The 15,564-nt window shown below is 45.0% G+C and overlaps 2 protein-coding genes across 2 annotated transcripts; both read left to right on the forward strand.

The window, feature by feature from the left end:
- The first annotated feature begins 3,622 nt into the window (after nt 1–3,622).
- Nucleotides 3,623–5,912, forward strand: LOC130204247 (cilia- and flagella-associated protein 251-like). The gene is made up of 2 exons (XM_056430809.1): nt 3,623–5,297; nt 5,468–5,912. Exons 1-2 carry the CDS (start codon nt 4,448–4,450, stop codon nt 5,782–5,784), a joined length of 1,167 nt encoding a protein of 388 aa, XP_056286784.1. The 5' UTR covers nt 3,623–4,447; the 3' UTR covers nt 5,785–5,912.
- A 493-nt stretch (nt 5,913–6,405) lies between these two features.
- LOC130204244 (zinc finger protein 513-like) lies at nt 6,406–14,437 on the forward strand. Its single transcript, XM_056430805.1, is given in 8 exon segments — nt 6,406–6,499; nt 6,736–6,900; nt 7,970–8,092; nt 8,538–8,675; nt 8,959–9,178; nt 9,180–9,409; nt 10,632–10,798; nt 12,815–14,437. Coding segments are annotated over 7 exon segments (1,521 nt in total). The 5' UTR covers nt 6,406–6,499; nt 6,736–6,860; the 3' UTR covers nt 13,418–14,437.
- The last annotated feature ends 1,127 nt before the right edge of the window (nt 14,438–15,564 follow it).

Here is a 15,564-nt window from a genome sequence, read left to right on the forward strand (position 1 = left end):
CAAGTTAACACAATTATTTCAGCAGTGCAACAAAATAGGTCTATTAAATGTGGTCTCCTAAATATTCGATCTCTGTCATCTAAAGCTGTGTTACTGAATGATTTAATATCAGATAATCACATTGATTTATGTTGCCTAACTGAAACCTGGCTGAGCCATGAAGAATATGTCTGCCTGAATGAATCGACTCCTCCAAGTCATATTAATACTCACATTCCTCGAGGCACCGGTCGAGGAGGTGGAGTAGCAGCCATCTTTGAATCGAGCCTATTAATTAATCCTCAACCAAAATTACACTACACCTCATTTGAAAGCCTTGTTCTTAGTCTTTCACATCCAACCTGGAAAACACTACAGCCAATTCGATTTGTGATTCTGTACCGGCCACCAGGTCCATATTCAGAGTTTATATCTGAATTCTCAGAATTTATATCAAGTTTGGTTCTTAAAACCGATAAAGTTATTATTGTTGGAGATTTTAATATCCATGTGGATGTTGATAATGATTGCCTTAGTGCTGCATTCATCTCCTTGTTGGACTCGATTGGCTTCTGTCAGAGAGTACAGAAACCCACTCACAGCTTTGGCCACACGCTTGATCTTGTTCTTACTTATGGCGTTGACATTGAGCATTTGAACGTCTTCCCACAGAATCCTCTTCTGTCAGACCACAACCTCATAACTTTTGAATTTATACTACCGGAGTGTACTCCGTTAGTCAAAAGTTTTACACTAGATGTCTAACTGATAGTGCTGTAGCTAAATTTAAAAATGCGATTCCTTCTGTATTTGATTCGATACCACGTCTCAATATAACAGAGGACTCCTGGTCTAACTTTAGTCCGTCCCAGATTGATCATCTTGTTGACAGTGCCATAGGCTCTCTGAGAATGACACTGGACTCGATAGCCCCTCTGAAGAAGAAGACAGTGAGGAAGAGGAGGTTTGCTCCTGGTATAACCCTCAGACCCGCAAACTGAAGCAACGTCACGGCTTGAACGCATATGGCGTTCAACTAATCTCGAAGAATCCCGCTTAGTTTGGCGAGATAGTCTTAAAACATATAAGAGGGCCCTCCGTAATGCCAGAGCAGCCTATTACTCATCAATAATAGAAAAATAAAACAACCCCAGGTTTCTCTTCAGCACTGTAGCCAGGCTGACAGAGAGTCACAGCTCTGTGGGCCGAGCATTCCTATAAACCTCAGTGGTAATGACTTTATGAACTTTAATGAAAAGATTTTAACTATTAGGACAAGATTAATAATCTCTTGCCCATAACCAGTGCCAATCTGTTCTCAAGTGGAATGGCCTTGGAAACCGCTGTATGCCCTGGTGTATATTTGGAGGATTTTCTCCTATCAACCGTGACCAATTATTTTCAACGGTTTCTACTTGAACACGCCTACCTGTCTCTTGGACCCCATCCCGACGAGGCTGCTTAAAGACGTTTTGCCTTTAATTGGCGGCTCTCTATTAGATATTATCAATGTGTCTCTGCTAACAGGCCACGTACCACACTCCTTCAAGGTGGCTGTTATTAAACCTCTCCTGAAGAAGCCCACTCTGGATCCAGAGGTATTGGCTAACTACAGACCGATCTCTAACCTCCCTTCCTCTCCAAGATCCTTGAGAAAGTGGTCGCAAATCAGTTGTGCGACTTTCTACATCATAATAGTTTATTTGAGAAATTTCAATCAGGATTTAGAAAACACCACAGCACCGAGACGGCACTGGTGAAAATTACAAATGACCTCTTAATGGCAGCAGATAAAGGACTCCTCTCTGTCCTGGTCTTGTTAGACCTTAGTGCTGCATTCGACACCATTGACCATGACATCCTGTTACAGAGACTGGAGCAGTCGATTGGCATTTCAGGCACGGCACTAATTTGGTTTAAATCCTATTTATCAGATCGATCTCAGTTTGTATTTGTAAACGATGACGCCTCGATAACCACCAACGTTAATCATGGAGTTCCACAAGGTTCTGTGCTTGGACCAATTTTATTTACCTTATACATGCTTCCTTTGGGCAATATTATCAGGAAACACTCCATAAACTTTCATTGTTATGCAGATGATACTCAACTATATTTATCGATAAAACCAGAGGAGAGCAACCAACTCTGTAAAATTCAAGCATGTCTTAAAGACATAAAAACATGGATGACCTGCAACTTCTTGATGTTAAACTCAGACAAAACCGAAGTAATTTTAATCGGCCCTGAGCACCTCAGAAATCAATTATCTGGTGATGTGGATTCTGTAGACGGCATTGCCCTGGCATCCAACACCACTGTAAAGAATCTTGGCGTTATCTTTGATCGGGACTTGTCCTTTAACTCCCACGTAAAGCAAATCTCAAGGACTGCATTCTTTCATCTACGTAATATTTCAAAAATCAGGCACATCTTGTCTCAAAAAGATGCAGAAAAATTGGTTCACGCGTTCGTTACTTCGAGACTGGATTACTGCAACTCCTTATTATCAGGCTGCTCTAATAAATCTCTTAGGTCCCTCAGTTGATCCAGAATGCTGCAGCTCGTGTTCTCACTAAAACTAAGAAAAGAGATCACATCACTCCTGCACTAGCTGCTCTGCACTGGCTCCCAGTAAAATCAAGAATCACTTTTAAAATTCTTCTCTTAACCTACAAAGCCTTGATTGGTGATGCTCCATCATATCTTAAGGAGCTTGTAGTACCATATTGCCCCACATGAGAGCTACGCTCACTAAATGCGGGACTACTTGTAGTTCCTAGAGTCTTAAAAAGTAGAATGGGAGCCAGAGCCTTTAGTTATCAAGCTCCTCTTTTATGGAACCAGCTTCACCTTCAGTCCGGGAGGCAGACACAGTCACCTCGTTTAAGAGTAGACTTAAGACCTTCCTCTTTGACAGAGCTTATAGTTAGGGCTGAATCAGGTTCACCTGGTCCAGCCCCTTGATATGCTGCTATAGGCTTATAGCTGCCGGGGGACGTTTAGGATGCACTGAGCACCTATCTCCTCTTTTTTCTCTCCTTAAGGATGAATTTTCATCTCTCAATCACACCTTACTAACTCTGCTTTCTCCCCGGAGTCCTTTTGACTTCACGTCTCATGGGGTCATCGGACCCTATGAGACGGCATAGATCCTATCTGCCTGATGGATCATCGAGGTCTGGGTCGTGGAATTCCTGCTCATGACTCGCCACTGTCCTGTTGAGACTCCCACTGTTGAGACTCCGCCCACTCCTCCCCACCGCCATCTGCCTGATGGATCGTGGAGGTCTCCATCGTGGAATATGCCTACTATGAACTATTCATACACTCTGTCATATTCATTGAATGTATTTTAACTCTAAATCTGTCCTTCTGTACACATTACATCTATTGCATCTGTCCATCCTGGAGAGGGATCCTCCTCTGTTGCTCTCCTCCAGGTTTCTTCCTTTTTCCCCTGAAGGGTTATTTGGGAGTTTTTCCTGGTCCGATGTGAGGTTTTGGGGCAGGGATGTCTATGTGTACAGATTGTAAAGCACTCCGAGACAAATTTGTAATTTGTGAAATTGGGCTATACAAATAAACTGAATTGAATTGAATTAATGCTCCAGTTATAATAATATGAACTATTCTTTGGTCTATTGGCTAATTCAGAAGAAATCATAACACGTTTATATTTTATCAGCTTTATCTCAACTGTGCGTTATTATTTCTCTCCAAAACAACACTTTTTTTCCCTGAGGACAGTGAACGTCACACAGTGAATTCATGTAACTCACTGAGCAGCTTTACATTCCGCTGGGGGATCAAGGCTGTGGGAATGTTGAGCTGAGGGAAGATATTATGAGACATGGATGTACACACAGTATATATGTGGATACATATATATATATATACACATATATATATATGAAGAAATATGAATTAAAAAAGAAAAGAAAACACTTTCAAATGTGTTTTGAAGTAGTTGTATTAAACTAACATTGATATCTGCTTCATCATAATATAGTAAAACTGAATATTTGTAGTTTGTTGCCAAAATAAATGAAACGTATGAGTACTGAGCTGAAAGTACTGAAGTAAAAGTATTAATACCTCAATGTAAGTGCTTTCTAAAGCTTACATAAGTAAAAGTACAAAAGTACTATCATCAAAATATACTTCAAGTACCATAATATTATATTATAAGATCATAATGATGCTTTCATTAGTTACATCTGGTAAAGGTGGAGCTCATTCTCATGGCATTTAATTTATGATAATATATTAGTTTTTATTATTTATGAGAATCTGCAAATTGCAATAATAAAAAGTAACATTGCAGAAGTTTTCTCCTCAAAGTCCTTCATACACTTCAGTAAAAGAGATTAGACCTGAAGATTAAAGTATTAGGCTGAAAACAGGCGTTCCCTCGTGAAGCGGACGCAGGTCGGTCCAGACCTCCTCGTCTCTGGTCCCCGTCGTCATGGCGAGCTGGTGGTCTGCCGTAGACCTGCTGGACGGTCTGGACCTGGAGGAGAACTCCCTGGTGACCCGGGTCCTGCAGGCTGTCGGGATGTTTGGAGACATTCTGTCCTTGGAGGACGCCATGGACGTCCCCCCGGAGGACCACGGCGACGGGACCTCAGGTGAGGAGGACAAAAAGGTAGAAGAAGAAGAAGAAATGACGATGACGATGGCGGAAGAAGAGGAAGAGAAGGTGGGAAAGGAAGGAGGAGAGCAGCAGGACTGGAAAGATAAAGATGACAGTAGAGAGGAAGAGGAAGAGGAGGAGGTGGAGGAGGGTGACATGGAAAAGCAGGTAGGAGTGAAAGAGGAGGAGGAGGAGAATATTGAAGGAGAAGAAGAAGAAGTAATGGCCATGACAATGAAGGAAGTCGAGGAAGAAGAGGAAGGAGGAGAGCAGCAGGTTCAAGACTGGAAAGATAACGGTGACAGCAGAGAGGAAGAGGAGGAGGAGGAGGAGAAGATTAAAGAAGAAGAAGAGGAAGAAGAAAAGATGGATGCCTTGGGAGACAAAGGAGAACATGAGGAACCCAATGATGAACCAGCGAACGAGCTCCATCACTCAGACGAAGAGGTGAAGAGTCTGGGAGACGAGGAGGTGAAGAGTCTGAGAGACGAGGAGGTGAAGAGTCTGAGAGACGAGGAGGTGAAGAGTCTGAGAGACGAGGAGGTGAAGAGTCTGAGAGACGAGGAGGTGAAGAGTGTGGAGGAGCAGGAGCGTGTTGAAACAACGCCGCTGACATCACTTCCTGCTCCTGGACCACGAGAGGAAGCTGCAGCCGAGGACGCTCCACCTGAGCTCCCCACAGGTAAGCTCCTCCCCCTGCTGTTAGCATCCCCCTCCCACTGAAGAAAATGAGTTCAGCTAAATGAAATCCAAGATTAATTAAAGTTACATAACTTTAATACAAAACTTTAAAATATATATATATATATATGTAAATCCCCCCATATCTTTAACCTTTAACCTTTCCTTCAGTGACAGAGTGGTTTTCACCGGCCGCAGGAGGACGCCGAGAACCGAGTCCGACCACGACCTCACCGGGCCCCGGACACCCCGAGATGGAAGTGAAGGAGGTCAAAGAGGACGAAGAGGTCGAAGAGGTCAAAGAGGACAAAGAGGTCAAAGAGGACGAAGAGGACGGAGGGGAAGGAAGTGAGAAGAACAGCGAGGCGGACGGCAAGAAGAACGTCCGCCATCGATCCTCAGCGTACCAAACCGTGTCCTACCGGAGGATCCGCAGAGGAAACACCCGACAGAGGATCCAGGAGTTCGAGGCCATGAAGGACGCCTGACCCGGAGACCAGCTCAGGTGGAGCACCTGTGATCCAGTAGATCCAGGATGGAGCCGTGTGGTCAGCCATGTGATGTCACAACGTTGTGAGTGGGAGGCGCTGAATAAAGAGTGCATTGTTGTTGATTGCACCAGCAGTGAGTGTGTCCTCCAGCCGCCTGAAGCTCTTTGTGTCTTAAAGGAAGTTAAAGATAGAACTTTATTCATTATTGTGCCAGAATTTGATTAAAGAAGAATAACAAAACAGAATAGATTAAATATATGAACATATATGGACAGTAGAATAACAACTATTAAGTTTAAAATAAATAACACTGACACCAGTGCAAAATAACATAAAGGTAAATTACAACAAAGATTAAACACAAGTATAAACACAAGTTTAAAAGAGGAAACAGTTCCTCATATGAAACATGGAGACACATCATACCTGCTTATGGAATCACAAGAACTGGATAATTTTTAAATGTCACTAAATAAAATACAGAGTAGATCATTTTCAAAGCAAAAGGCAAAAACAGGACATTGTATTTTTCACGGGACCCAACATCCGGACTACATATCCCACAATGCTCCGCTCCCGTTCGTGACGTCACCCTCAGACCCGGCGTGCCTCAATCAGCATCAAGCGCTGCGCGCTTTGGCAACAACGGACTCGTTTTTAAACAGTTTGCCACGTTTTGTCGACGGCGGTGTTTTTGAGGACTTCCTCACAGGTTTGTCCGCGTGCGAAAGAGACGTCTTAACGTGTATTTTGTTATCCAAAAACATGATAGTTTAAACGGTTTTGACGCCGTTCGTCGAAGTCAACTTGGGGGCGAACAAAGATGGCGGCGGGGCGCCGGCGAGGGGGAGCCGTTGAAGTGTGTTTCGTGTCACGTGGTCTTTCGTCTCGACTGAACGAGCTCGTTCCTGAACGTGAGGTTTAAGAAGCGGCTTGTGACCGTTGCAGGCGGGTCGCTGGTCGCCATGACGCCGCCCCCGCGGTCCGTTGGAGGAAAGGGAAGAGGAGGAAGCTGATGGCAACACTGGTGACGACTTCCGGTTAGCTGCGGGATCCGAGACGAAGAGGCGAAGATGCCGCGGAGGAAACAATCCAACCCCCAGCCGGTGAAATGTGAGTTTTAACGGCTCTTTTCCTGTTTTATTTGTCTGTTTATCGGTTTAAACTGTTATGTTCTAGGTGTTTGACTGTGTTTATGTATTTATACGGCTCGTTTCCAAGCGAGTGAGTCTGTTTATGTGTTTTAAACTGTTCTTTTCCAAGTGTTTGTGTCTGTTTATGTATTTAAACGTTTATTTCCAGATGTTTGAGTCTAACTGGTGTTTTAACTGTCGTCTTCCAGATGTTTGAGTCTATCTGGTGTTTTAACTGCAACTTAACTTTAACATACACATGATTTTAAATGTTAAGTTTACCCGAGGCACGAGAAGGAAACAGTAAATGTTGCCCGACTGGTCGGACATATTGACCTTGTTGGCTTCCTCTTTGTCTCTCAGAGACTGTCGGAGACGCCATGTCCTCTACGGCGATGTGTTTGTGTGTTATCTCATCCTGAATGTTTCGTCTCAGTCGATCTCTCCACTTCCTCTCTTCCTTTTTGCCTCCTGTCTCCACTTCCTCTTCTCAGGCGCGCTCCTGACCTCCCTCCCCTTCCTCCTTCCTTTCTTTCTCTCGCCGCTTCCTGTTTGACGGCTCTCTACCGCGTTCTTCCTCTTTTACATGTGTGCCCCGACATCGACTTTGTCTACTGTGGGAAAACTTTGTTATCTGTTAATGTCCAGGGTTTCATCTCCCTTCCCATAAATCACCTGTGTTTTTACATGCAGGTGACTAACAACAACAACAACGTAGTGTCCTTTATGTGAGAGTCAGCTTTAGTAACCAGGGAACGGGGTGCATCTCTTCCTGAAGAACGAGCTTGAAGAGCATGACCTCTTGTGTTTCTCATCTCCTCCTCCTCCCTACTCTCTCATCTCACTTCCTCTTCACCTGCGTTTACTTTGATGTTTCTTTTAGTTTATTTACATCATACTGTGTGTGCATGTTTACTTTTTTTATTTGTTTCTAATAAATCAGTAAATCCGACACACAAACCTCTCAAGTGGAAATATAAAACATATTTCCGTCGGTGTTTGGGTTCTGTGTTTTCTCCCGAGTGACCGTGTCACCCGGTTGTGTTCAGTGGAGTTGGAGGACGGGGCGGTGCTGTGCGACCCGAGCTGTTTGGTTCTGGAGAGCGACTTCCTGCTGAGCGGCGAGCTGGAGTTTGGAGACGCTGACATCATGGGGCTGGAGAGCGAGTCGGGTCAGTGAAACACAGACACACACTGGAGCATACGTTAAGGAATACTCAAAAGATAAAAATACTGGGAAGTTTAGACTTCTCTACGAGACTCTGATCAAACCTTCAAAATAAAAGGTCCGGGTTAAAAGGTCATTTTCTGTCTTTAAAAGAACTTCTTGTTTCAGTGGAGCTGTAGTGGTGAGCGAGCTTCCAAAGCTGCCACGTCTTGTTAAGAAGCAAATAAAGAAGAGCAAACGTCCCCCCCCCGGGCATCTGGCAGACTAATGGCAGCAGCTCTGTGGCGATATCTTACGATAACATCAGAGTTTATCTTTGAAGGGAGAAAGAAACGACGTCTATAAAAAGTGTTTTAGTTCATTCTTAAATCTGCTTCAAGAATAAACCTTCAGAGTTTTAGTCACTAGTTGTGATGAGCATATTTAATACGTCCCTCCTCCTCCTTCAGGGATGGCGGTGTTCTCTCTGAGCGGAGACGACGACGACCCTTCAGCACCGACAGGCTCCACCTTCCCCGCCTTCCTGTCCTGTAAAGGATGCGGCCGCCTCCTGGGGGACCCGGCTCTGGGAGCGGGTCTCGATCTGGGTGAGCGCTGCACCGGCTTCACCAAACGAAGATGAATATTCCTGCAGCCGTTCATACTGTGATGTCCTGAATGATGCTAGAACCTGAACACATCATCCTTTCACTACGAGAACTACACACACAAACAATATGATGTTTACATGAAACGTATCACACTCAGAATAATAGTGGAACATTTGGAGGATCAACGTGATTCATATAATTAAACTCTGGAAGTATTCCAGGTGTGTTGTGCCTCATTTCCCACACATCTCCTCATGGCTCATCTAAGCTGTTGTTCCAGGTGTGGGCCTGGACCTGGGGGCGGAGCTCTACTGTCTCACCTGTGAGGAGGGCCTCCAGCACGACGACTCGCCTCAGGCGGAGGAGGGCTCGCCGGAGGCGGGCGAGGAGAAGCCGGACGACGCCCCCCCCAAAGCGTTCTCCTGCTCGCTGTGCGCCTTCACCTCGCGCTACTCCAACCACCTGAAGCGCCACATGAGGACCCACGACGGCCACAAGCCGCAGCTGCCCCGCCTGCCCCTACGCCTCGGCGCAGCTGGTCAACCTGCAGCGCCACGCCCGCACGCACACCGGGGAGAAGCCGCACCGCTGCCCCCAGTGCAGCTACGCCTGCAGTTCCCTCGGCAACCTGCGGAGGCACCAGCGCATGCACACGCAGGAGAGGCCGCAGAGGAGGGAGAAGGAGAAGCGACGAGGGAGGAGGAAAAAAGGGAGCGCCGCAAGCGGAGAAGGTAACAAACACCCGCAAGGAAACTCCCCTAGGGAAGGAGTTGAGGCTGCTGCTACTGATTATTGATCCTCATGATCATCTCTTCATGATTATTGGAAGGAAAGTTTCTCAAAGATGTTCAGTGTGAAAATGAATATAATATCCTATAGATACGTTTTACAAATTTGTTCAACAAACAGTCGAAAAACCTCAAATATTCAGTTTAATGATATCAAGCAGGAAATCTCCACATTTCAAGACGCCTAAAACAACATTTTCTGTAATTTTTGCAACATTTTTTTTATGAATCGATCAAATAAATATCAAATAAATATCAATATTTATATTCGGATGTCTTGTTTTTGACCAATAGTCAATCTTCAGTTTACAAAGATAGAAGTCAGAAAAACAGGAAACACTCAAAATTGGAGAAGTTGCCACCAGAAGCTGTTTAATATTTGTGCATCATAAATAACCGATGAATGATTCATCACATATCAGTCGGCGTGGAGTCAGACATCGGTCTGTATGTCCTGAGGAGAAATTAATCAGTTTTCTGTTTAATTGACGTGCTTTACGTTTGATGAAAGAAGCCTAAAATCAGAGGAAGCAGCTGAGTTTGGTTTCATGATGAAGAGAATAGAAGAATATACACTTTTATTAATCCCCAAGGGGAAATTAGTTCTCTGCATTTAACCCATCCTTAGTTATTAAGGAGCAGTGGGCTGCGGTGAAGCGCCCGGGAAGCAACTGGGGGTTCAGTGCCTTGCTCAAGGACACTTCGACTTGCAACTAATGGGGAGAGCGGGGATCGAACCCACAACCCTGCGGTTGCGGGACGGCCCTCTTACCCCACTGAGCTAAAGCCGCCTCAGGCTCTGGTTCGAGTTGTGAAGCGCTGAGCGGACTCAAGAGTCGTGGACCTCACGCTTTAGATCGTCTTCATTTGAGGAGGAAGAGGAAGCGACGAGTGGAAACTGAAAGAGTTAAAAAAAATGAGGAAGAGAAGTTGACCGTGGTTCAGTGCTTCATCGACGTTTACGTTTCATCTTCACGGTTCAACAGAGCAAGAGAAACCTCAACGGCTCGCGGACAAAGCGTCATCTCAGGAAACGAGATGTATAAATATATTTAAAGTTTAAGTAAAAGGAGGAAGTTGGAGATGAGATGAGTTTCTTCTGATGAGAACAAACTGGACACTCGCGTGTTTCGCGGTGAATGAATAACCCAGTTTCTCTCCTCAGTGGTATCAGACCTGACCCTCAGGGTGACCCAGGACTCCGGGTTCTTCCAGACGTTGGGGGGCCTGGGCTCCCCCTCCGCCCCGCTGCCCGTGCTCCTCTTCCCCCTCTGCTGCCGCATGTGTGGCCTGGAGGAGGACGACCTGGAGGGGGACGGAGACGCAGGACAGGTATACCAGGGTTACCTAACATTCTGGGATGGTCGTCTATATTATTAAATATTATTTTATATGTGTGTGTGTGTATATATATATATTAGGGCTGTCAATCGATTAAAAAAAATTAACTAATTAATCGCACATTTTGAAATTGCGATTAATCGCAATTAAAAGTTAAAAGTTCATTCTTTTTAAAGACAAAACTTCACACAGAGCTGTGTTTTCAAAGAGGCTCCTATATATACAGTGCCAGCGAGGTATTTAATATCGTGGATGATAAATTGTTTCTTCAGTGAAACATCAGATTAGTAAAAAAAAAAGAAGTATATTGAGACCCCATTGGTCCTGTCATCTTTAACACTGAACACAGCAGAACCAGTGGCCTTGGTAACTGACTGACATTCAAATATGTCACGTTAACCCTCTGGAGGCTGGGGGCATTTTATACATTTTACACAAAAAAAAAAAATTCACCGTTTAACCCTTGTGTTGCCTTCGGGTCATTTTGACCCGAATCAATATTACACCCTCCTGCCGCCTTCGGGTTAATTTGACCCCATTCAATGTTTAATGTCGGTGTTCTTTCGGTAGTCAACAAACAAACATTATGTGCCTCACACTTAAACTTGGAAAACAATATTAATTCTAATAATTTTCTGGAGGTTTTAATTGCTGGCGTCAAATTGAACCCAAAGGGTAAAATATGTTAGTAAATATAAAGGTAACAGGATGGTTAAACATTGAATCGGGTCAAAATGACCCAAAGGCGGGGGAGGGTTAAATATTTAATCGGGTCATAATGACCCGAAGGCAACACAAGGGTTAAAAGTGTTTCCCTTCTTTTTAAAGACAAAACTTCACACAGAGCTGTGTTTTCAAAGAGGCTCCTACATATACAGTGCCAGCGAGGTATTTAATATCGTGGATGATAAATTGTTTCTTCAGTGAAACATCAGATTAGTAAAAAAAGAAGTATATTGAGACCCCATTGGTCCTGTCATCTTTAACACTGAACAGCAGAACCAGTGGCCTTGATAACTGACTGACATTCACATATGTCACGTTAACCCTCTGGAGGCTGGGGGCATTTTATACATTTTACAAAATAAATTAAATTCACCGTTTAAAGTCTTTTGCATGTGACACACCCCCACGTGTTATACATCAAACATTCCAGAACAATCTCAGCTCTGAAATGAGCCTCATTGTCCTCGCGCCGTGTCCTCTGGTTCTCTGATGACAGGCTGCTAAATGAGCCTAACCTGTGAGGTGGGAGGTCCTTTGTGATTTACTGAGTGTTCATTGGTTTTTTTCCCCCCGAAATGTTGACAGACAAACGGATTGACAAATCACGTTGAAGGTTTCGTGTGTCGCGTTCTCTCCGCGCCGCGTCACCCGACACGTCGCCCCTCCGTTCCTCTGTGTATCAGAGGGGGAGACGGGAGGAAGGAGGAGCAGGAGGAAACCCGACTGATTCATCCACGAGTTAAACTGATTTCTGCTCCTTATTTTCGCGGAGAAATGATTGTTTTAAAAACGGAAACAGTGTCAAACCGTACTGCCGCGGTTTAAAAAAAAAAAAAAAAACTTGCGTTAATTGCGTTAAAATATTTTAGTGCGTTAACGCGGCCAAATTAATCGCATAGATTAACGCGTTAACGCTGACAGCCCTAATATATATATATATCTATTTAAAATATATATATATATACAAATATATTATTTATTTATTTTAAAATGTGAATATATATATACAAATATCTATTTTTAAAAAATCTAAAATATATATAATTTATATATATATCATACATTTAAAGAAATTCGGTCAAAGTTTGTCGGATTTGTTGTCACGTGACTGTTGGTCTTAGATGAATCAATCTTGACTTCATAGTTCCAGTGAGGAGCTCAGAATTTAATGTATTTTCCAGAATCCGGTTGCGGTAAACGGTTTATTCGGGGCGACATGATGAAGAACTAAATGTTCCTGATGAAATATCACCGTCTGAAGCTCCGCCCGTCTCCTTCCAGGTGTGTCGGCGTTGCTCAATGGACCTGCGGTCCAAAGACGGGCCCGGGTCTCCGTGCAGCCCGCCCGTGTCGCGGGGCTCCCGTCGGGGGCCTCGCGGCGCCAAGCTGTACCGCTGCCCCCGCTGCCCCTTCCTGTCCCGCTACCCCAACCACCTGGCCCGCCACGCCCACACCCACTCGGAGGAGAAACCCCACCGCTGCCCTCACTGCCCCTACACCTCCTCGCACCTCGACAACCTCAAGCGCCACCTGCGCGTGCACACGGGTGAGAAGCCCTACCAGTGCCCGGCGTGCAGCTACGCCTGCGGGAACCTCGCCAACCTGCGGCGGCACGAGCGCATCCACTCGGGCGCCAAGCCCTTCCACTGCGGCGTGTGCGGCTACTCCTGCAACCAGAGCATGAACCTGAAGAGGCACATGCTGCGGCACACGGGCGAGAAGCCGTACGCCTGCGCCGAGTGCGACTACACCACCGGCCACTGGGACAACTACAAGCGGCACCAGAGGAAGCACGGCCACGACACGGACAGCTGGGACAAGCACGCCCCCGCCAACGGCCTCAGCTGGAGCCGAGAGGCCCCGGAGGGCCAGGAGCACCACTAGTGTGTGTGTGTGTGAGGGGGGAGGTAGGTATACACTGGTGAACCTCCAGCTCAGGTTGGACTCAAACTCAGGTGCCTTGACGGACGCTGCACTGACTTTATAATACACGGGGGCATTAATGTGTGTGTGTGTGAATGAAACACACACACACACACTGAATCACTTTTCAGACCACATACATCTCTTCTGTCACCATGTGACTTTTTCTACCAGACAAACGGATTTCTAAAACGTTTGTTCTTTTGTTTTTCTTGGACAGATGCTCTATATTTTTTTATCGTAACTTCTCACGCTTTGCGGTCCTCCGGGTGTTTTGGTTCAGTCCGGTTGAAGAGTGGACTCTTCCGGTTCTCTGCGGGCTTCCTGTGTAGCCGGACTAACGTGGACTCACTGCAGATTATTTATGACGGGTGATGTTCAAAAAGAGATTTATTAAAGAGTTTATTCAGTGGTGAAGAAAAGCAGAAACACTGAATGTGTTCGTGGTGTTATGAGGTGTTGGGAATAAAAACATTCTGATTATATTCTCAAACATCGTGGCCTCTGTTATAATTTTTTTAATTAAAATTCTGATTTTATTCTCATGTTTAAAAAAATATATTAAAATACAGAATTTATGATCAAATATTGTGGTTTTTAAATAGAGTAATTCTGACTTCATTCTCAAACATTGTGGTTTATTAATATTTAAATTATGACTAATCTTTTTTATATTAACATTACAACTCCAACCAAAATCTTATTTTTCTTTTACTAGATAATTTGTTGTTTGAAACATGAAAAAAAGATCCATATTTTAATTGTTATCCTTCAGTGTTATAGCTTATTGTTTGAGTTACATGCTGAAAGTGAAGCAACATATTTAATTACTGAAACACTCGTGGCAGTGAAATCATCCTGTTTACCTCTCGTTTGAGTTAAGTTCACGTAAACCGGATCAAGCCAACGGATCACAACATTTTTATCGTCACATGTTTGTCAAATCTCCACTTTGCTAATAAAGTTATTTGAAGACGCTTATTTGTCTTCTGTGTTTGTCAAAAACAGAAAACAGTGAAAGATGTCGTTACAATTCGAGAGAAATGTCTCACCAATAGTTCAAAAGAGCAAAATACAACATTGAGGCTGATTAGTTTTATTAGTAGATTGATATAACAGTGACATCATCTCGCCCCGCCCCCTCACAGTCTGGGTGCCACGGTAACGCCTCCAGCCCTCTTCAGGTTCTCTTCCAGCCACGAGATCAGGAGGCGGTTCGTCTCCGCCGGCCTCTCCATCTGAGTCCAGTGGCCACACTCCTCCACGTGTCCTCTGCGCAGGTTGGGGATCTGCAGTGCACATAAACAATAACAACAACAACAATAATGATGATCTGTGATCACGCTTGTGTCATTTTGTCTCCCCTCACCAGGTCCTCCATCCCCTTGGAGAAGGCCGGCAGCAGCACCTGGTCTTTACCTGCCGTCACCATCAGAGCCGGCATGAGCAGCTAACACACACACACACACACACACACAGATTATTACGCCAGTGAAAAAAGTCCTCTTGTTTGTTTCTCGCTCTTTGTGTGACGGACCTTTCCGATTGGACGAGAGCACATCCACTTCCAGTTCAGCGCCCCGTTGCGATACCAGTTCAACGGCCTCCTGCGTACGAGAAGAACTGCTCAGGAACACGGATGTACTCTGAATGAACGGCGACCTGGAGGGAAACGCTACTTCCTGCTTCCTGCTCAGAAACAGTCCACAGGTCAGAGGTCAGAGGGTGAGTGACTCCTGACCTGAAGCCTTGTTCTTCATACTGGCTGACGTAGTACTGCAGGTCGGCCTCCGTCAGGATGCAGCTGCGAGGAATCTGCTCTGGCAGACCCACGAACAGGCCTCCTGCACACGCACACACACACACACACGCACGGGGTCAGGACACGTCGGGCTCCACCGTGTTTCTGCAGGAGCTTCAGTGCTTCACCTCGAGCGCAGACTCCTGCGGTGCTGATGGAGGGACGCTTCCCCTGAGAGACCAACAAGCTTTTATTACCATGACCTGTGCACACTTTAATTATATATACATTCATATATATATATATATATGAATGTATGTGAGTGTGTCCCCTCACCACTTCAGCACTACTGAAGAAGAAGATCTTG

Source organism: Pseudoliparis swirei, chromosome 14, assembly GCF_029220125.1.
Source record: "Pseudoliparis swirei isolate HS2019 ecotype Mariana Trench chromosome 14, NWPU_hadal_v1, whole genome shotgun sequence".
Taxonomy (NCBI): Eukaryota; Metazoa; Chordata; class Actinopteri; order Perciformes; family Liparidae; genus Pseudoliparis; species Pseudoliparis swirei.

Coding starts and splice junctions, on each gene's coding strand:
- LOC130204247 (XM_056430809.1), top strand. CDS start 4,448: ATGGCGAGCTGGTGGTCTGCCGTAGACCTGCTGGACGGTCTGGACCTG. Junction 5,298..5,467: donor TCCACCTGAGCTCCCCACAG/GTAAGCTCCTCC, acceptor CCTTTCCTTCAG/TGACAGAGTGGTTTTCACCG.